We start from the raw sequence: 20,237 nt of genomic DNA, 5'->3' as shown, positions 1-20,237 counted from the left end.
TGAAACGGGACCAGATCCACTGGTTTCGTAAATTAAACGCATAATTCGGTTTGGTTTTAAAATCGTGCGATTTCATCTAGCTATACTGATCATTACTCGAGTTCTATATTTGTATTTTTCAGACTACCGTGTGGTGGTAGAAGCTCGCACACTGGCAATCACGTTGTTGGTGACGTCAGACAACCCGACATCAGCGTCGACAGTAATGACATCTGTCTCGCCCGTCAGTGGCTCCTCGAGACTATCCAGCTGGCTCTTGAGCATGCTATCCTTCATGAAGTGGCCGCTTCTTGACTGGATCCTGGCAAGCAGGACCTCGGGGCTGACCTTGAGATAGACGAAGCGCAGTAAGACACCTGGTTGCTCGTCGGTTAAGACCCGAATGACATCTCGGTAGGCATGTTTCAAGGCGCTGCAGGACACGACGACGCCACGGTGGCCTGCTAAAAGGTCCTTCTTGGCAAGTTTCCGGAGCCCAACCAGCCAGTCCCACCTATCGTCATCAGACAGCGGGATGCCAGCACTCATCTTGTCGATGGAGCTTTGGGGGTGGTGCTAGAGAGTTGCAGGTCAGCCACACCAGCGGCATTTCTTTCGGCCTCCTCCTCGTCATGAAAATGGGAGCAACTTACACTATCACCTTCGATGTACTGAAACCCAAACTCATCGGCCAGTGCCTGCGCTATGGAACTCTTGCCCGAGGCCGCGGGGCCACAGACGACAAGGACCGCGGGATGCAGAGCAGCCGAGCTTGCAGTCATTTTGGATAGGCGGAACGCGTTCCAGTGTGAAAAGGGAATAGTATTGATTAATAGTGGAAAATCAAAGAAATGGGCTCTTGCAGGTGGTGTGATCAATAGTTATTGGCAATACAAATGTACAAAGTATGGTCATTCGGACTTTGTACTTGTGAGCCTCGCTGACGACTTGGCGCCGGCTACTGGGCTTGCACGGTCTTAAAGTAGGCAAAAAATGGCGCTCGGCATTTGGTTCTCAGCAGCCGGTCGGCGTATGATCTCGTCTTCCCCCCCGCACAATGGCCCGGCCGACACCCCACGGAGGCGGGAGGAGACGAGATGGTGAGCTGGAGAAAGCGCGAGGCGAATCTGGGGTTGTAAACCATGAAGATGTAGTTTATTTTGCGGATTTGAGATGAGTCTTTGGTTGATTCCGACGGCGAGACTTTACAGGAGTTTGTTCGTCGGCTGGCCGCGGACATCCGAGTGCATTTCCGACATGACATGGGCACGCTGCCCCTGCCACTGATTTTTTCACTCTGCAGCCTGACTATGGCCATCTTGCATGTATGTACGGATACCAGTACGAATAACACCAGTAGCCGGGGGACCATGTTGAGGTGCTGAATCGTGGTGGACGTGGTGGACAGTGGTGAGTAAGGACTCCGTCATGGGTGGTGGTGGTGGAGGAGGGGTGGACAGGGACTGGGTCGGCAATTGACAGTCTTTGTGGCGCCCAAAAAGTGCCGACTCGGTTACCGGTTACGACGATGAGTGACCAAATTCATGCCAATGAATCTCGCATGACAAAGACATCACAATTTCCCGTAGATAGAGTTCCGATTCCCCCAGGCATGTCCAGATGAGAGCGAGATTGAACAAGACAAAATCCTGGCAACGTTGGGGGTAGATTGACGACATGGTGCGTGGGGGAACATGGCATGAGAACATCTGCAGGAACCACTAATAAATTTGCACTGGTGCATGCATGCTGTCGCGGGTGCCTCAGCTCAGTGTGCCATCCATCATCCATAAGCCTCCTTTCAGCCATCAAACACACTGCTCTCGGGCCTTTTTTGCAGCAGATTTTCCCCAGCTTGCAGCGGGCAATAAGGTAATTAGGGGCTGGACTAGCCTAAACCATCAAGTCGATGGCGCTAATTCGGGGTCGCGAGGCGAGGTGGGGGACCATGTACCAATATGCACTATGCACACCAAATTCTGTGGTAGGAGGTAGTCTTCAGTTTAGCGTCAACTAGTTCAACCCACCCAAACCACGTCTTCCAAGCTCAACTTGGCACCATTGCGATGCAAACCCATCAAAAGCCGTTTGCCCATCCATCCTCACTATCATAATAAGCGATCATCCAATCTCGCCAATTGCCAAACTAGAAAAGGAGCCTCTCCTCCTACCCCATGCCATCCCGCATTCTATCTCGCTTCTCACTCTCCTCCCGTCCTCCTGCCTCTCCTGCCAAGTAGACCATGATGGATCCCCTTGACACCAAGCACGACGTCGCCCACCACGAGATGCGTCCTTCACGCCCCAAGTCCGGTGACAACGACTCTGCCAGCTCCCTGCCACCCTCCACAGTTACCAAGCACGACGATGTCGCCGCCGCCGTCCTCGGCCGCGGAACCGGCCCGGTCCGCCTCACCGAGGAGGACAGCCGTCGCATCTGCCGCAAGACGGACCGCGTCATCCTCGTCATCCTCGTCTGGGTCTACTTCCTCCAAATCCTCGACAAGTCCGTCCTCGGCTATGGCGCCACCTACGGCCTCAAGGAGGACACGGGCCTGACCGGCAACCAGTACTCCCTCGTCGGCTCCATGGCCGCCATTGCCCAGCTCGCCTGGCAGCCATTTTCCTCCTACCTCATCGTCAAGGTGCCTCATCGCATCCTCATGCCCTGTCTGTGTCTCGGCTGGGGCATTGCCCAGGCCTGCATGGCTGCCAGCAGGAACTTTAGCGATCTCTTGGCCACCCGCTTCTTCCTTGGTCTCTTCGAGGCTGGCTGCTTGCCGCTCTTCAGCATCATCACCAGCCAGTGGTATCGTCGCGCCGAGCAGCCCATCCGAATCGCCGCGTGGTATGGCACAAACGGTCTTGCTACCATCATTGCTGCTGCTCTGTCGTATGGACTGGGACACATTAAATCTGACCTTCTCAAAGAGTGGCAAATGTGAGATGCTCCCCAATCACCACCTTCAAGCCTGTACTAACCACTCGGGTAGCATCTTTTTATTTGTTGGCCTCCTGACTATTGTTTCTGCCCCCTTTGTCTACTGGAAACTCGACAACGACATCCCCTCCGCCCGCTTCCTCACTGAAGACGAAAAAGTCCAGGCCATCGAACGTCTGCGCGCCAACCAGACCGGCACCGGCAACCGCGAGTTCAAGTGGAAGCACCTCAAAGAGGCCGCCCTGGAGCCCAAGTCGTACATCTGGATGGCCATGGCCATGCTGCTCAACATTGGTGCCAGTGTCGCCAACACGTTTGGCCCCCTCATCATCAACGGCCTCCACTTTGACAAGTACACATCCAGCCTGCTGAACATGCCTTTTGGTGCCCTACAGGTTATTGTCATTCTTCTCGCTAGTTACCTGTCGCAAAAGGCCAAGGTCAAGGGCGCCATCCTTGTGCTCTTTATGCTGCCCGTCGTCGCCGGCCTGGCCGTGCTCTACTCGGTCAAGCGCGACACCTCGGCCCGCGCCGCCCTGCTCGTCGGCTACTACCTGCTTGCCTTCCTCTTTGGCGGCAACCCCCTCATTGTTACCTGGATCGTCGGCAACACGGCCGGCACCACCAAAAAGTCAGTCGTCATGAGTCTCTACAACGCCGCCAGCTCGGCCGGCAATATTGTCGGCCCTATCCTTTTCAACAGCGCCGATGCCCCCGAGTACAAGCCCGGCCTGCGCGCCTGTCTCGGCATCTTTGTCACCCTCGTCGCCGTCATCTTTCTCCAGTGGGCCAACCTCGTCATGCTTAACAAGCTCCAGGAGAAGAAGCGTGTCGCCAACGGCAAGGAGGCCAAGGTCGTCGATCACTCCATGCAGGAGCACTACCACGACATTCAGTCCGAGAATGAGGCGGCGGCCGGCGAACAAGGGGATGCGGAGCCGCGTCTGGGGCAGAATGCATTCAAGGATCTCACCGACAGGGAAAATGACGAATTTGTGTATATCTATTAGCGGAATTATCTGGAGCGTTGCTTTACTATTTAGTCGCAGTTTGTTACTTTTCTAATTTGATACCAAGATACCTCAACTATAGGAATTTCGCCTGGGTTATAAGTGCTGTACCTGTCACGTCATATGCACGAAAGCCTCCTGTTTTACCGAAGAGCCAGCCATGCCGCCCGTCGGCAGCACAAAATCGAGATCCACCTTGCTCTGCACCGCCCGGCCACATGCCTGAGCCTCACCGAGCGGCCTCGTCAACAGCAGCTCCAGCGTCGCCGTTTTGCGCTTCTGCGTCGGGTCCGCCGCCGAGACGGCCAGCGTCAGGCGGCCCCCGCCAGACGCCCCTGCCTCCCTGCTGCCCGTGATCAAAAAGAGGCCCGGATGACCCGCCGTCACCCGGACGGTGCCTCGATCCGCCCAGCCAATCTCGGCGAGGCCAACAGTGACGGTTCCGCCGCCGCCCGGCCAGAACACGACGCTCAGCACGCCCTGTCCCGCCGCGCCGGACACACCATCGCCCCAGACGGGGACCCAGGTCGGCGCTTGGGCTTCCTGGGCGAGCTTGCGCGGGCTGGTCGCGGGGAAGAGGGCGTAGCTCGCGCGCGGGGCCGTCACAGCGGCGTAGGCGGAGAAGACCGCGACGGTGGCCGGGCCGGCGGCCGAGGTGGAAATGGCGGACCAGTTGCCGGTGCGGTCGCCCTCGGACAGGGTGAGGTCAAACGGCGCGCCGTACGCGAGGTACCCGTTTCCGCCGTACAGCAGGGTCGAGCCGGTGACCTTGGTGTCGGTGCCGAGCGGCACGCGCTCGCCGTCGACGAACGCGCCGCCGTCGGCCTTGGCGCGGTTCTCCAGCACGGTAATCACCGGCGCGCCGCCCATGCCCCTGGTATGCACATCTGCGACGCTCACAAGCACGGCGTCGCCCAGGTAGAACCAGGCCTTCTTGTAGGACACGTGGCCGTCGGACGGGTCGGCGTAGTCCTCGACGGCGGCGCCGACGCGGCCGTTGCTGACGACGCCGACAAAGTCGCGCGCGCCGCGGTGATTGGGCCCCGCGGCGGCCAGGGCGGGCGTGTCACGGACAATGGTGGTGCCCGGGATTAGGTTCCAGTCCCAGGATGCCCAGATGTCCTTGTACTCGGTGCCGTCGACGTACGTGAAGAGCGTGCCCTGGCCGAGGTGGTAGCCGAGCGGGTTGGCGCCGTTGACGAGCTCGGAGTTGGTGGACCGTGAAGAGAGCATCTTGTTGCCGATGATAAAGGACTCGCGGCGGTGGACCTGCCAAGCAGGTCAGCGGTGTAAGTGATGGTGTGATAATGGTGACGGTGATGCGCATTAAGAGACTCACCATGTAATCGCTTGCCCAGAATCCCTTGTTACCAACGAGCGGTTCTGTCCCATTTGACTCGAGCCGCTTAATAGTGTCCTTTACATCATCTGCGCCATCAAAGTCGGTAACAGCGCGGGCCAGCTTCGTGACGTTGAAGTTGATGTCGGCGCTGGCCTGTAAGTCTTTGGTCGGGTAGCTGACGAAGCGACCAATGGTATTCTACACGTTCGGTTGTTAGGCTCAAAATGTCTTTTCTGACCGGTACAAGTACGTACAAAGTCCCAGTGCTGCTGTCGAGTGTTTTTGTCTGTGAAGATCATCCACTCGTTACCCTTGATCAAGGTCGACATGGCTTGCTTAGTGGCGGCATCGGCCGCGAAGCGCGTGCCGACAGCCTCGCCCTCTAGTTGAATAAACACATTGAGCTGTCGGGTCCGAGTCAGTGGTTTCAGTTTGACAAACTAGGAAAAAGATGATTGCGATTTACCAAATCTTTCCCGTAATTGCCATTGTAGAGGATGCCATCATGTTGCAAGAACGAGCCATCCTTGTGAATACCATCCTGCATGGCCAGATGGGAGAACTGCGCTCTTGAATCAGAGTCATGGCCAGGATCGATGGGACTCATTCTTACCGTCATTCCACCGAATGCCCTCTTCATGGCGCTTTCGACAATGGTGACGTTGTGGGTGAACAGACCGAGGCTGACGGCACTTTGCAGAACAAGAACCACCTACAGGTAGGTCAGCGGATGCTGGGAGTCTCCTCTTCCGAGATTGCACGCTTACATTGGCAGCGGTAAGATTGCCGCCAGTGCCGTACGAGAGGTCGATGTTGTCATACGTGCGCTTGGTCAATCGTATGCAGCCGTCGCGCTGGTCCTGCGAAAGGGGTCCATCTCGGGCCAGCAGACAGGCCGTAGAGCTCAGTTGCGGGATCAAGATGGCTTGTCCATACCAGTTCTAATCCAGCCAAGGCTCGTCAGAATCCTGCCTCTTGTAATTGAAACATGATGGGATACTTGCGGTGTTCCATAGCCCTGGCGTTCCACATGGGCAGCCCAGTGTACTGCTCAAGTCAATACCACGGCCTACATATACGACGAAGCGAATGACTCACGCGTTGCCGCCATTACCCAGACATGCGGCAGGCTTGTAGTCGTTTTCGAACCAATAATGCAGGCCGTTTGAGATTGCATCCCACGCCGTGGTACTGTTGGTCCATTTCCGGTCTGCAATCGAGCTGGCGCCACTCCATGCCGCCGCCAACGTAATGATGCGGTTCCAATGCTCCTGAATCGGCCAATTGGCGCGTCCTGAGCCCATCCATACCTGCCCGTTAGCCGACTCTGCTCACCCCCCCCCCTTTGTTAACCAGGGTTGTTCGAGACTTACGCGCAGGACATCCCGAGAGATAGTTGACATCCGCCCACGTGCCATCGGACTTTTGCGTGTCGATCCATTCTTGCACGCTGCCAAACCACAAAGGGTTGGGGAACTCGGCGAGATCAGCGACTCGTCGCCGCGACAAGGTCGTCATGTCCCGGGTATCTTGGGCATCCGCCGCGACGGCACGCGCCAGGATGCAGAGAGCGCAGGCAGCCGCGTAGAGTCTCATTTTTGGCCTAGTTCGCACAACCAGCAGAGTACTCAGTGGTGTGAGAAATATAGCTGGGAAAGCTAGGCTACGAGTTGTGCACGTCTCGAACAATTATTGGGGCGGCCTGAGGATGCTTGCTGACGGTCGCCAGCGTACTATTGGTGGATAATTACCCCAGAATATCGTCCATAGACAGCTACCCGGTGTTTCTTGAAAACAATTGACCAAAGTTACGGCTGAATTCCTGGGCATATTTTGACATGGAAATGGCACTCACTAGATCAATTCGTTAGAGAATATCAAGTTAAAGCGGTACGTAGAAACGAAACTAGATGTGCCTCTCCTTCACACCCCCATGCTCCAAGTAACAATATGCCGACACTCGCCTTTAGGTAGTGTATGCGCATGTTCCCAGGTTCCGTTTAATAGGCTCTGCATCCATAGAAATATCAAAGTCGAAAATATCCATAGGAATACCCAGAGTCGTGCAGACATTAGGTTTATCCACAATTCCAGCAATACAGCCACGAACCGGAGCACAGGACAGCAAAAGGTAGATTTGCTCGCCCGAGTATCCTATCAACCAAGTTAGCCGTACTGCCGTATGCTACCGTGAAAAAGGGGCGACGTACCAAATTGTTTAAGGTATTCAATAGCTCGGAGGCAAGCCTGTCGATAGGCAACCGTGGCATCCATGTAATGCTGCTTGCCATCCTCGTCCACAGAGAAGCCCTCAAAGGTAAGATAACGAGAGGGACCATAGTGCGGCTGGACCTCGCCTGGAACAAAGACGGGATGCGGGACAGCGCGTGATTTGACGCCATTCTTAATAAGATCAAACTTGATACGTATCACACCAGCCATCTCAATAGCGCCACAGAAGCTAATCTCGCCATCTCCCTGGCTAAAGTGCAAATCACCAACAGAAAATTTGGCGCCGGGCACATGGACAGGCAGGTACGTCTTGGAGCCACGGGAGATGTTGCAAATGTCCACGTTGCCGCCGTGCTCCGGGCGTCCAGGCACGGTACGCGCGCCTTCGCGTCCGATGCGGGCCTTGAGCTCGCCCTCGGCGGTGGTGGCGTGCACGTTCTTGTCCTGCGGCAGGTGGGCAAGCGTCTTTCCGGGGTGCGTCGTCACGCCGGCCTCGACGAGGCCGCCCTCACGCCTGTTCCACTCGGCAAGGACCTCCAGGGACGGCGCGCAGCCAAGGATGCCGGGGTGGATCAGCCCCGGGAAACGTACGCCAGGAATATGGCGGCTCGAGCAGTAGATGCCATCAAAGTCCCAGATGGCCTTGGCGGCTTGGGGGTAATGGTCCTCGAGGAAGCCGCCGCCGTTGGCGCGGTCAAAGACGCCGGTGAAGCCCCACGGCATGTGGTTAAAGGGCTGGATGTCGGTGATGTTGACAACGAGCAGGTCGCCGGGCTCAGCGCCCTTGATGTCAAAAGGACCTGTTAGGTAGTGGCAGCGGGTGAGCTCGACGTCACGCATGTCGTTGGCACTGTCATTGTTGCCAATCTGGCCGCCAGTCCAATCAAGACATTCAATCTTGACTGTCTCGCCGGGCTCAATTGCGCCAATGCTGGGAACTATGAGAGGACGTCAGCGGAGGAGTCTGGTTCCTGCTTGGAAAAAAAGAGGCGACTTACTATCTGGGTGCCAGCGGTTGTGCAGATAAGGCTGCTGATCAGCAGGAACGTCGAAAGAGACGGACTGCGCAGTGCGGGTCTTGCCGGGCATGTTGACAGATTTTAGGCACAATCAGTGATGGAAAAGTATGAGAAATCTTGATTGATAACGAGATAGTAGCTGATGGAGTGATGAAATGTAGGATCGGAGTTGAGGTCCTCGCCGAATTATATAGGAAGCGGCTGGTGCGGGGGCAGTAGACAGATGGATGGTATATACAGATAGTTAGCCATCTCAACAGCATCCGTCTACAAACTATCTACCCCGCATGTCGAGGGCCGAGACTGCATTATTGACAATTGTCACTGATTGACACTCGGCATTCGGAGGGTTGTATTGGGGTAAAGACAGCTGAGATTGGGCGCCGCTTGGCATTTTCGTAGTCGCGATAATGATAAGGAGAATACGCCGTCTATCGGTCCAAGATCAGCAAAGTCTCCGCACATGAGATAACCATCATGTGCCGTTATTCTCCGCAAGAACTCGCCGTACAAGGGCACAACTGGGCCATCTTGACTGAGGATGTAAGAGGCGATGTAGCATCCTGCGGCTCGGAGAATTATTGCGCTGGTACCTATGTTGTTGGTGGTGGTTGCTTCAGTTGAAAGAGTTGAAAGAGCGCGGGGAACCCTGTCCGCCACCCATCCAAGCTAGGTACAGAAGGGACGTAGTTTCCCCTAGACTCGGACCAGAGGAAATAATAAAAATCGGCGACCCCTTGATCAGCCAATGAAGGAATTTCTTTTCCGGCCGTAGGAAGTGACGAGACACGAGAAGGCGACCGGTGACGGATCCAGTAAATGTTCTTCCTCCCCAAGACTTCTCCCCAAGACTCGGACCAGAGGGAGGGGGGAAAGACGAAAATCACTGCCGAATCAGCCCAATGTGCCAAGCCGTTGCTGTGCTTTCTGGTCCGTCTCTGGATCGAGCAATTCGGACAAGAGGAAAGAGACGAGCGACCGTCCCATGTTCAGTCGGTGGCGCAACTGAGAAGTGGCCAGCTTGGGGACCGGGGGGGGGGGGGGGGGGACACGGGACACGCGTTGAAGAAGCTGTCTTTATAGGTCCGCCTGTACTATCGCCAAGGGTATAGTGCGACCTGAGACGGGTATATATGCAAATGGGAGAAAATCCTGGTAAATGAAATAACCACTCTGCCACGTTGTGGAGCTTGTCAGGCTGCAAGAGGACAATATTGAAAAGTCTTGGGACGAACTGGCCCCCGATACGCGCCGGGCGCGCGCCCGGACAGCGACCGACAGCAACGACCGAGCACCACTGCAATGACGAGGTGGAGATGGAAGACCGCCAAGAAGGAATAAAAGGATGGTGATAATACTGCTTTGATAAGAAAAACAATCCAACCGGCAGGGCAAGACACAACCTCCTCCACTTGGGCGTGTCGCACCATGAAACTGGCCCAGTGTCACGGCTCCGTCTCCAATCAGCCCCCTAGGGTTTGATAACGCCTCAACTGCGCCGCCCCGTCTCTCTCCTCGGCTGTCCCGCTTACAAAAGTCAATATGCAACTCGGTCCAACCAGCTCCCGTATCTGTCAGTCAAAAATGACCCCATCAGCTACCTTCCCTCTCACCATACCATTGGCCGTTCCGCCAAGATGGGGCCGCGGCTACCCCGTTCCGTAGCGCAGCAGCCAGACCGCCGTATGTACACCGCAGCGGCCCTTGTCTCATCTTGTGGCTTTTGGCAGTGTAATTCGTAGCAGGATGCACTTCGTAGCAGGATTGCCTCGTCGAGGAAACAAACCTGGTATCAGACCCGGCGCCTGCCTGGCCCGGTGTCGCTGCGGTTTGTTTCTGGGTGCAATCGCTTCCGTCCTTGTCCTCTGCAGTGTTGTTTGTCTGTGTCTCTTTCTTTCTTTCTTTCCCTTTCTTTGGTAGTCCTTCTTTTTTTTTTCCCCCATCGCAGCAAACCGATCGCCCGCTGATTTTCGCTTCTTATTTCCGGGAAGTGAGTTGAGCTGCTGTGCAGTTCCTCGGCCTGAACCTTCATTTGAAATACTCCCCCAGTAATATACCAATTTTAATACGGCAGGCGGGTACTCTTCTTGGTCATTGAGGTGTCAATAATAATACCCAGTCGTCTCTCTTGACGAGAGAAGCCTGTTCTCCCCCCTGCGCGTATGCTGCTCGCCGCCGACAACCTCAACGCAACCATGGTGACACGACTCTCGCTCGTGGCGAGCTACCTGCTGGCGAGGACCGCCTCGGCCGGCCTCGCCATCGCCGACAGCGTTCTCGTCCGCGCCGAAGACGTGCTCTCGACGCCCTACGTCGCCCTCGTCTCCGCCAGCAACACGCCGCTCCTCACCCGTCGCCAGCAGGCCGAGAACGCCTCCGCCGACGGCATCCAGCTGCAGCCCGACGGCGCCCTCAACCTCACGGCCTGGGACCAGGACACCAACAACGCCTGCGTCGCCGCCCTGCGCGCCATCCAGCGCGCCAGCAACCCCTCGGGCAACTGCATCTGCTACAACCTGCCCTCGCTCGACACCAAGAGCGGCGTCTTCGAGGCCGAGCTCCGCCTCTACAAGGTCTCGGAGCCCCGCGACATCTGGACCGGCGTCAAGCCGGCCGACATCAAGGTCAGCGTGTCCTACATTGGCGCGAGCGCGAGCCCCGTCCGCCCGGCTGCCCTGACCGGCAAGGGCATGCAGGGCGTCATGTCGTCGGTGGCGCGCCGGTCCGGCCTCGAGGGCCGTGAAGACCATAATCCCCAGCTGCTGCAGGCGTACATGCTTGTCGGCCAGATTGACCAAAAGGAAATGTCGGACCAAATGTCCATGTAAGTGGAAAACCCCGACGATTCTGTGCCTCCATCCAGGTCTTCGCTAACATGAATCCAGGGCCGCTCTTCAGAGGCTCGTCATGCCCACCCTCACCCTCGCCGCCACCAACACCAGCGGCATCCGCATCACCACCAATGTCAGCCTCAATGAGGCCACCTTTCTCAACGGCGTCTTTTCGCGCGAGGTGGTTCAATCTGACTTTTCCGCCGCCCAGGCAGCCGTCGACGACGCCCTCACAGCCCTTCACAACGGCACGGCCGCTTTTATCCTCCCCGGCGTCCAGCTCATGATCTTCCCCATCGGTCTCGTCATCACCTCCGCCTGGCTGGCGATCGGACTGGCCGCGTACGGCATGGGAACTTTTGAGCGCGTCCAGTATGCGGCAATGTATAGGCAGCGCAAGGGCCTCGATAGAAACCGTGTACGTGGCGGCAAACCGTTTTAAGTCGAGGGAGACGGACAACTACACAAAGCTGGTCTTTGAGTTGCTCAACCTCGCTGTGTAGACAATAATTTTCTCACTTCTCTCCACTTTCTTGTCTCCTGTCTCTGCATTTTCTTCTGGTTACATGAGTCAAGAGCGATGGATTCACACATTCATTACAATCTAGATTTATTTACTATCCAATCTGGGTATAACTAAGCGCGTGCATTACTCTCCGGGAGACAACGCCTAAAGATTATTTCGTGCATCATTGCGTAACAATACCATACTAACTAGTCTTCGCTTTCCGTGATACAAAGGAGATCGGAACAACAAGACGAACGGCCGGAGCCAGCGCCAAGCCAACGCATTGAGAGCCGAGTCAGGTGCAGTCTGCACCTCAGAAAATAAAAGGGAAAAAAGGGAAAGGGAAAGTCGCGGAAGTAAGGAAAGCAATCCAAAAAAAACCGCCTCATTCGCCGACCGATGAAATTCCAAGGCTAGAGAGAAAAAAAACGACAAGAAATGGCAATTGTCACGCGGAAATGCTCAACCGGCGCTCGCCTCTTAGGCGATTCTTGGCCCACATGATGGACTCAATAAACATCATGTAAGCGCCGGTAATAATCCAAAAGGAGATGATGATACCAAGACCACCCACGAGACGAGCGTCGACGATACGACTGACAATAGTCTCACGCATGGCATTGTTCATCATGAGCCAGCCGTAGAGGGGCACCAGCTGCTGCGCGTCCTGTGAGAGTGTGCGAGAGGAGTCCTCTGGGATGGCTCGCGCCATTTCCTCGGCACGTTCAGCAATGGTGTCGGCCATGCGCCAGGCGACCTTGTTGTTGATCTTTTCCCAGGTGCACTCACAGGCCGCGGCGCGGGCAGCCTCGCTCATACGAGCATGAAGGACCTTGTCCGTCGCCAGCTTGATGGCCTTGGCGACAAAGCCGTCAACGTCGTTGGGGGGCACCAGAAATCCTGTGTCATCGTGGGCAATGATGTCCGAGGGCCCGCCCTCATCGCGGGCGACGACGGGGACGCCGCTGGCCATGGACTCGAGGACCACGAGGCCAAAGGTCTCAGTGACGGAGCAGTGCAGGAAGACGTCGGCGCTCGCGTAGTAGGCGGCGAGCTCCTCGCCAATCTTGAAGCCGGTGAAAATGACCTTGCCCTCCTCACGGAGCGGATCGAACAGCTCCTGGACCTCCTTCTCGACGTCGGGGTTCCGGTTGCCGCCGACAATAACCATCTTGTAGGGCAGGCCACGCGCGTTCATCTCGCGGGCGGCCTTGGCCAGAAAGTCGAAGCCCTTCTCGCCGGCGATGCGGCAGATGGTGACGAAGATGGTCTCGCCGTTGGGTGCCAGTTGTTTGCGCAGCTGCTCGCTGCGGCGGATCGGGTTGAAGAGCTCGGCGTTGACACCACGAGTGAGGAGCTCGAGCTTGTCGGCCTGAACCTTTTGCTTGACCAGGTAGCGCTTGACGAAGCGCGACGGGTAGAAAATGGTCTTGATGGAGGAGTGGCGGAAGAGGTAGCTCTGGACCGCGTCAAAGGCAAAGACGGCGGCGTGGCTGAGCGGGGCCGGGAAGAGGATATCGCAGTAGCCGGCCAGATCGGTCTGGAAGTTGCAGAGGACGGGGATCTGCTTGGCGCGGGGCTGCTGGCGGAGCTGCAGCATGACTTGGAAGCCGAGGCTTGCGGGCGAGGCAAGGTAAATGATGTCGGGCAGGTCGTCGGCACCAAAGGTGCGCCCGTAGAGGGTCGAGTTGCGCACCGGGTAGACGATGGACAGCTCCGGGTTGAAGGGTAGCGGGTAGCCTGTCAGGCGCACCTCGGGCTGCTTGTCGAGCGGCGACAGGCTCGGCGACGGCGGCGGCGAAAAGGTATTGTGGTTGGTGTGGTTGTGCGGCGCCACGACAGCGACCTGCGCCCCGTGGTTGCGCAGGTGCGTCACCAGCATCAGCGTCGTCCGGCTCACTCCGTTGACAGGGCCAAAGGACTCGGTGCACAGCAAGATGCGCTTGCCGCGCAGCTGGCCCGGGAACTGCGACAGGTCATGATCGGGATACCGGCCGGCGGTGGATGTGATAGGAGAGGCCATTTCGAGAGCGAAGGTCGGGCAGCCGCCTTGTCGGGTGTGAATGGTCAATGAAAATGAGGTGGCGGATGGACGGCGTTTACGCCTCGCGATATGAAGGTATTTCTGTTGTGGCAGGTGATGCAACCAAAGATTCTGTCAGGATGATTGCGGATAAAGAGAGAAAATGATTTCAGAGAGGGGTGACTGGGTGCGGCAGAACGTCAGACAAGATGTTTGTCCGCGATAATAACCGGTCAACACATGACTAGGGACATAATATTGGTCAGAGACACGCGGTGACTGTTTGTACATGAAGGCGTCGGGTCCCCGCATGTGAAAGACCATCGCGCATGGGAGAAGGCAGGATGGCCGCACGTGTGCGCGCGAGACGCGGATGTTGCTCAGCAAAAAAGCTTCTAGCTAGCTTCCCTCGCGGAAAGACTTGCAAAAAAAAAGCAAACTTGTTGGGGCAGGTGATGTGCGGTTCCCCAAAACAGAACGTAGCGGAAGGATACATCTAGCGAGCGAGGTGCGACCGGGTAAAAGAGAAGCCAGACTGGCGGGCAAGTAGCCTTGCCATGTTCGTCACTTGACTCGCCCTGGTTTGACCATGATGGATATTTTTTTTTTTTTCTGTAGCAATGACGAGTCCAAGAATGGCCACGGGCATCGCGGGAGTTTGCCTGAGTGGGCAGAGGGAGGAGGGGTCCCTCTGGCGGGGGAGGGGTCGCAGACCTGCAGCTGATGCAGATATGTGTTGAAATTATAGCGTAATAAGAGCCCAAGGGTCAAGGTTGTGTCGTGGTTATCGCGAATCGCCTCTGGCATGATTACTTTGATGGTGTTGACAAGATGACCCCATGTTGCAAGTACAGCAATCGCGACAGCTGGGACACATCCTGCAATCATGACCTGCCCCCTCATTCCAGGAAGCTCTCATGGTTCTCCAACAGGAACAGGATAAAATTATTATCATCCCTCGTCATCAAGTCATCAAGGCGTGCATCCGTTCCTCACTCTCCTCGGCGCGCCATCGCATTGCCGTAATCGGGTGCCTGCATGGCGATCCAACCAATCACAGCCCAGATCAGAACCACATTCTCCATTGCGGCCAATGACAGGCTGGAGTACCGTCATCACAGCACATCCGCAGTCGCAGTCCCCAACCAGCATGATGGATGCTCATATCGAATAAGCAGGACGCTTGGGTACCCCGTGGGCGCGCTGGCTGGTCGAAACTTGTGATGCGCGCAGACCTGGATTGCGGTACCGAGACTGGGCTATTGGCGCCGGCAAGTTCGCTCGTGACGACGGCAGAGGGAGACTACAGTCCTTTGTCAAAAAAAGAAAAAAAATCGGCTCACCGCCCCTCCATCAAGGGCCCTACTTCCCTAGGTAGTGTATCCAGATGTGCTTTGCTCATGCTTGTTACAGCAGTGCGGGCGCGGCGCTATCAAGGCTGTGTGATGTCGGGGTAAATTAATGTAAAGGGGGGCAATCGGTATTTGTAGCGACTGCCGATTATATAGGCTCGAGGCCGTAGTATGTATGGGTAGATCGGTTCGGCCCAGCAAAACGCAGAACCCCAAATCGAAGCAGGATGCAGGGTCTGATCGGCCTTCGAGGGACCTGCGTATCTTTTGTGGTTGTCGCTCACACGACACCGGGCTGCCTTTGCGCACATAACAAGTTGCAAGCCACACCCGCGAACCCGCTTGTCAAGTCATACATCCACTGACACTGACAAACCACAGTCAGTGGCAGACAGGTAATTGCGCGACTGGACTGGCGCAGGACACTAGATGCCACGCTACCGGCGACAGCAGCAGCTAGCACAAGAACGACTTCTGTAACCTGAAATAGCAGTGCACTAACGCGGAAGTCGGCGGATATTCTGTCGGCGAGTGGCAGAGGAAGAAGTCGCATAGATTCAACTCAGCGCAGGTGGGCGGCAAGCATGACATGGTAGAATGAGCTGCGCACTTGTTATTAGGAGGGATATTCGTATGCAACGCCAACTACTCATTGCGTTTTGAGCTTTTCCTTGTCGATTTCCGCAAGGTCATTGTCATTGGTCCGCTTGCCCACTCACCAATGCAGAGGCATCCGTGCCCACTGACAACGAGTCAACCCAGGTCCCAGACCACCCATTTGCATCTACTTAAGCATATTGTTTGAAACGACCACCTTGCAGCGAATGAACTGGACGACTGATAGATTGCTCGTGTGGTGACAGATTCATGTGCCGTGGCAGGGAACGGTGCCGATCCTTCCGCGGGTGAACCAAAAGCTTGCGTTGGCGCCAACTCTATCTTGGCACAAAGTCAAGTCAGCCAATGGCTCGGCGTCGGGTCTCTCTTGTTTCCGTGCATCCATTTTCTTTTATTCGCCGGTTATTCCCTTGGGGTCCGAGAAGCCATGTCGCGTGCCAAGCCGAACCAGGGGACTTCCCCCAGTAGTCGCCCGTTTCTGGGCATGCATTAGCAATTTCTTGGCCGCTTGTGGCATTAAAGCGGCTCTATTCTTCTAGTTAGTTGTTTTCTCTTATTACCTAGCGGACCTAGCGGGTTCATTCGCACATTGCGCAATCCAGTGGCATGTCTTTTGGCGAGGGCAAGTTTGCGTGTAGCCCCCCCTGTCCCCCGGGTTTAGACGATCTGGTGCGATTTGCGGGCTGGTGAGACCTGGAACAATGTCCGGGTACGTGCAGCTGCGCGTCTGCTGGATCGGCAGGAAAATGCCGTTGCGCTCCCTGCGTGGGGAGCTGAATCGTCGAGTCGTCGTAAGATGCTGTCGTCACGGACACAAACGGGCGTTGGCGCGACGCCACAAAAGCTAGACAAGAGGACATCGGCGCCGAACGCGGTCAGAGAAGTGGCTTGTTCAGGGGGGGCGGGCCCCCAACTGGATATGTACGTATGTATTGATGATGTCGAAGATAAGGGGGAAGACGCGGGAATGGTGGTAAGTTATCGCGTGCATTGTAGAGTCTTGGCAAGTTTGCGCCGTGACGCACAGTGTGACACTTTCTGAAGGGAGTTGACAAGGTTGACAGGTGTTGGTGCTGGGAAGCTGGTGGGTGTGGCGCAAACGACAGGGGTTGTTCCAGCGGTGCTTTGGCGACGCATCTTGATGCTGGCGGGGAAGAAACGCTCTGCTTTTCCGACAAGCCCACTATATTTGAAAGGAAAAAGATAGAGTCCACTGTCTTGTATGACCATTGTTTAGCTAAGACTACGCCAAGTCCGCTACAGGATTGCTTGATACTGATAGGTCATCAGCCACGGTCCAGTTATAATTTAAGCTGCCAGCCGGAGGAACCAAAGAAATGCCCAAGTGCGAATTGGTCCTCTTAGTATATGAACGAGGAATGTCTGGCTCGTTGTGGCATGTATTGGCGATGGCTTGTGGTGCAAGTCGGCTTGGGTACGGGCTGTTCAGATAGGAACAACGCCACAGAACGTCTTTACAGCGGCACATGGCCTGTAATACAGCGCATTCTGTACAGTCAAGTACCTCTGCACCTAATTTACGCAGTCAGTGTACCTTCAACCCTCCCGCCGACCGAACCCACCCCCTTCGCTCGGCCACCACCTACAACGCCAAGCGCTTTGCCCACGTTGACTTCCTGCCCCCTTGACAGGCGTCTCTGCGCGCCGAGGAGAGAGAGAACCTCTAGCTCGACACTAACTTGTTCTTAGCTCTATTTATTTATTTTTATTTTTATTTTCCTTGCCTGGGCACATGGAACCGTTGGGATGTCTGTCTGCTGAGGCGCACCAAATATGTCATGGACCATCGAGCAGGTCCCTTTTAACCACCCGCCTTTCCGCGTCTCTTCCCTTTTCCGATCCTCTATTTGTACTCGCCGCATCCCGTCATTATTGTTTGACTACCGATTCTGAAGTTCCTGCTACTTTATTCTTGACCTTTTCTGTATGCATCTGTCGAGCCTGGTTGCCCCTCCATACCCTGTCTACCTATAACCACCTATAACCAACCTATCTGCTTCAGCGGCTCTGTAGCGCTAGGCCGGCCCCCGCGACTGCCCTAACACACCCAGTCGCAGCCCGCCATCACCATGTCTTCATCCATCGTCGACACCGTCAAGGCCCTTAGCCTCAACAGCTCAGCAAACGCCTCCAATGGCTCCGAAAACCCAGAATTTACCATCCGCAACATCTGCTGCGTTGGTGCTGGCTATGTCGGTACGTTCTCACACGAGCACTTTCCTCTACGCCCAACCCTATTACACAAATCGTCCTGCAAACGCAATCCAGATGCTGATCGCTAATCAACCACCCTCACAGGCGGCCCTACCGCGGCGGTCCTCGCCTTCCAAAACCCTCACATCAGAGTCACCGTTGTCGATCGTGACCAGACCCGAATTCGTCGCTGGAACTCGAGACACCCCCCCATCTATGAGCCCGGCCTGCAAGACATTGTCCGCATAGCCCGCGACGGCAGCCGTGAGACCTTCTTCTCCAACGAGGCCACCAGCGACGCCGACACCTTCAACTCGGACTTTGGCGAGGTCAGCGTGGCTCCCCGCCAGAGCAACCTATTCTTTACCACAGATGTGGCCGGCAGCATCGCCGAGGCCGACGTTGTCCTCATCTCGGTCAACACACCCACAAAGGAACGCGGTATCGGTGCCGGCAGCGCTACCGACATGACCGCCTTTGAGGCCGTCACTGCTGTCGTAGCACAAAACGCCCGCGAAGGTGCCATTATCGTCGAGAAGAGCACTGTTCCTTGCCGCACTGCTCAGCTCGTTGCCGAGACTGTAAGTTCGACGCTGATGATGCGTAACAATGTTGATGACGCACTAACACGCCTCTCGTAGATTTCAATGCACCGCCCCGGCGTCCATTTTGAGATTCTCTCCAACCCCGAATTCCTCGCTGCTGGTACCGCCGTCAACGATCTCCTCTACCCGGACCGTATTCTCATCGGTTCCGCCCCCACCCCGACTGGCAAGCTTGCCGCCGAGGCCCTCGCCAACGTCTACGGGGCCTGGGTGCCCCGCGAACGCATCCTAACAACCAACGTCTGGTCTTCCGAGCTTGCCAAGCTCGTTGCCAACTCTATGCTGGCCCAACGAATCTCCAGCATCAACTCCATTTCTGCACTCTGTGAGCAGACTGGCGCTGATGTTGACGAGGTAGCCCGCGCCGTTGGTGTGGACCCCCGTATTGGCAACAAGTTCCTTGTCGCTGGTATCGGTTTCGGTGGTAGCTGCTTCAAGAAGGATGTTCTCAACCTCGTCTACCTCGCCGACACAATGGGTCTCCCTGAAGTCGGCGAGTACTGGCGCCAGGTCGTCAAGATGAACGAGTACGCACGCGACCGCTTCACCAACCGCGTTATCAAGTGTCTGAACAACACGCTGGTCGGCAAAAAGGTCTGCATCCTCGGTTACGCCTTCAAGAAGAACACCTCCGATACCCGTGAAGCCCCAGCTTTGGAGATGATCAAGACCCTCCTCGAGGAGCGCCCGCGTGAGATTGCCATCTTCGACCCGTGCTGCAACCCGCTAGTCATCAAGAACGAAATTCGATCCCTCCTTGGGCCTCTGGCCGAGGGCAACAACATCTCCGTCTATGGAAACGCGTACGACGCCTGCGACGATGCCACAGCCGTCGTCATTGCGACCGAATTCGACGAGTTCCGCAATCAGCCCGTGCCGAAGCCCACTGCTCCCTCAGCTGCGGCTGTGCCCAAGACGATTGGTGGCAAGCCCAACCCCAAATGCGATCCCCGCCCCTTCAAGACCACCATTCCTTCTGAGAATGATCTCCTAGCTCTTCACAAGCACCTGGCTCAGCGCGAAAACGGGCAGGGGCCCGATCCGCTCAACCGCTTCAACACTGAGCCGTCGTGTGACAGCTCTTGTCCCGACTGCCAGCAAGAGCAGGAAAGTCAGGCGACTGGCCATGCTACGGGCATGGGCAATGCCGAGGAGTACAAGTCCAAGGGGCGCCTCAACTGGGAGCGCATCGCCGATTCAATGGCAATTCCTCGCTGGGTTTTTGACGGCCGTGGTGTTATTGACTCGCGCGAAATGGTCAAGCTGGGCGTTCGCGTTGAGAGCGTTGGTCGTCAACACCGCTTCTAATAGATGTGAGGATGAAGGACCGAGTTTTCCTTTCTCGTTCTTGATTCCCTTGTTTTTTTATGCATAACGCGGCACGGGCTTAGTTCCATTGATCTGCGTTCTCGCAGGATGGCGTGTTTGCCGCATACGCAATTGGAGTCTGGAAGGCATGGCAAGGTCTGCCAATTTTTGTGGATTAGACAACTTTTCTCAATTAATTATAGATATATACCAAGAGCTTTTCACCTGGGGCATCTCAAGTAGACATGAGCGGGA

General features: G+C 56.1%; 7 protein-coding genes across 7 annotated transcripts; 3 read left to right on the top strand and 4 right to left on the bottom strand.

Moving 5' to 3' along the window:
- Positions 1 to 123: 123 nt before the first annotated feature.
- Positions 124 to 761, bottom strand: CCM_01692 (thermoresistant gluconokinase family protein; the record flags this gene model as incomplete). Its single annotated transcript, XM_006666847.1, has 2 exons — positions 124 to 555; positions 633 to 761. 2 exons carry the CDS (start codon positions 759 to 761, stop codon positions 124 to 126), a joined length of 561 nt encoding a protein of 186 aa, XP_006666910.1.
- Positions 762 to 2,222: 1,461 nt separating this feature from the next.
- CCM_01691 (MFS transporter, putative) lies at positions 2,223 to 3,930 on the top strand (the record flags this gene model as incomplete). The annotated part of the gene is made up of 2 exons (XM_006666846.1): positions 2,223 to 2,920; positions 2,973 to 3,930. 2 exons carry the CDS (start codon positions 2,223 to 2,225, stop codon positions 3,928 to 3,930), a joined length of 1,656 nt encoding a protein of 551 aa, XP_006666909.1.
- Positions 3,931 to 4,044: 114 nt separating this feature from the next.
- Positions 4,045 to 6,868, bottom strand: CCM_01690 (polysaccharide lyase family 8 protein; the record flags this gene model as incomplete). Its single annotated transcript, XM_006666845.1, has 8 exons — positions 4,045 to 5,199; positions 5,270 to 5,470; positions 5,527 to 5,676; positions 5,739 to 5,834; positions 5,886 to 5,984; positions 6,040 to 6,213; positions 6,273 to 6,319; positions 6,646 to 6,868. 8 exons carry the CDS (start codon positions 6,866 to 6,868, stop codon positions 4,045 to 4,047), a joined length of 2,145 nt encoding a protein of 714 aa, XP_006666908.1.
- A 370-nt stretch (positions 6,869 to 7,238) lies between these two features.
- CCM_01689 (formamidase) lies at positions 7,239 to 8,593 on the bottom strand (the record flags this gene model as incomplete). The annotated part of the gene is made up of 3 exons (XM_006666844.1): positions 7,239 to 7,426; positions 7,483 to 8,442; positions 8,503 to 8,593. 3 exons carry the CDS (start codon positions 8,591 to 8,593, stop codon positions 7,239 to 7,241), a joined length of 1,239 nt encoding a protein of 412 aa, XP_006666907.1.
- A 2,125-nt stretch (positions 8,594 to 10,718) lies between these two features.
- Positions 10,719 to 11,796, top strand: CCM_01688 (uncharacterized protein; the record flags this gene model as incomplete). The annotated part of the gene is made up of 2 exons (XM_006666843.1): positions 10,719 to 11,347; positions 11,409 to 11,796. The coding sequence occupies 2 exons, from the start codon at positions 10,719 to 10,721 to the stop codon at positions 11,794 to 11,796; spliced, it is 1,017 nt and encodes a 338-aa protein (XP_006666906.1).
- Positions 11,797 to 12,310: 514 nt separating this feature from the next.
- On the bottom strand, positions 12,311 to 14,692 carry CCM_01687 (D-lactate dehydrogenase; the record flags this gene model as incomplete). The annotated part of the gene is made up of 3 exons (XM_006666842.1): positions 12,311 to 14,017; positions 14,380 to 14,547; positions 14,600 to 14,692. The coding sequence occupies 3 exons, from the start codon at positions 14,690 to 14,692 to the stop codon at positions 12,311 to 12,313; spliced, it is 1,968 nt and encodes a 655-aa protein (XP_006666905.1).
- Positions 14,693 to 17,945: 3,253 nt separating this feature from the next.
- On the top strand, positions 17,946 to 19,982 carry CCM_01686 (UDP-glucose 6-dehydrogenase; the record flags this gene model as incomplete). Its single annotated transcript, XM_006666841.1, has 3 exons — positions 17,946 to 18,072; positions 18,175 to 18,650; positions 18,711 to 19,982. The coding sequence occupies 3 exons, from the start codon at positions 17,946 to 17,948 to the stop codon at positions 19,980 to 19,982; spliced, it is 1,875 nt and encodes a 624-aa protein (XP_006666904.1).
- Between the last annotated feature and the right edge of the window lie 255 nt (positions 19,983 to 20,237).

The sequence above is a fragment of the Cordyceps militaris genome (genome assembly GCF_000225605.1).
Source record: "Cordyceps militaris CM01 unplaced genomic scaffold CCM_S00001, whole genome shotgun sequence".
Classification (NCBI taxonomy): domain Eukaryota; kingdom Fungi; phylum Ascomycota; class Sordariomycetes; order Hypocreales; family Cordycipitaceae; genus Cordyceps; species Cordyceps militaris.
Note: the sequence above shows the minus strand (reverse complement) of the source record. Positions and strands in the feature narration are given on the sequence as shown.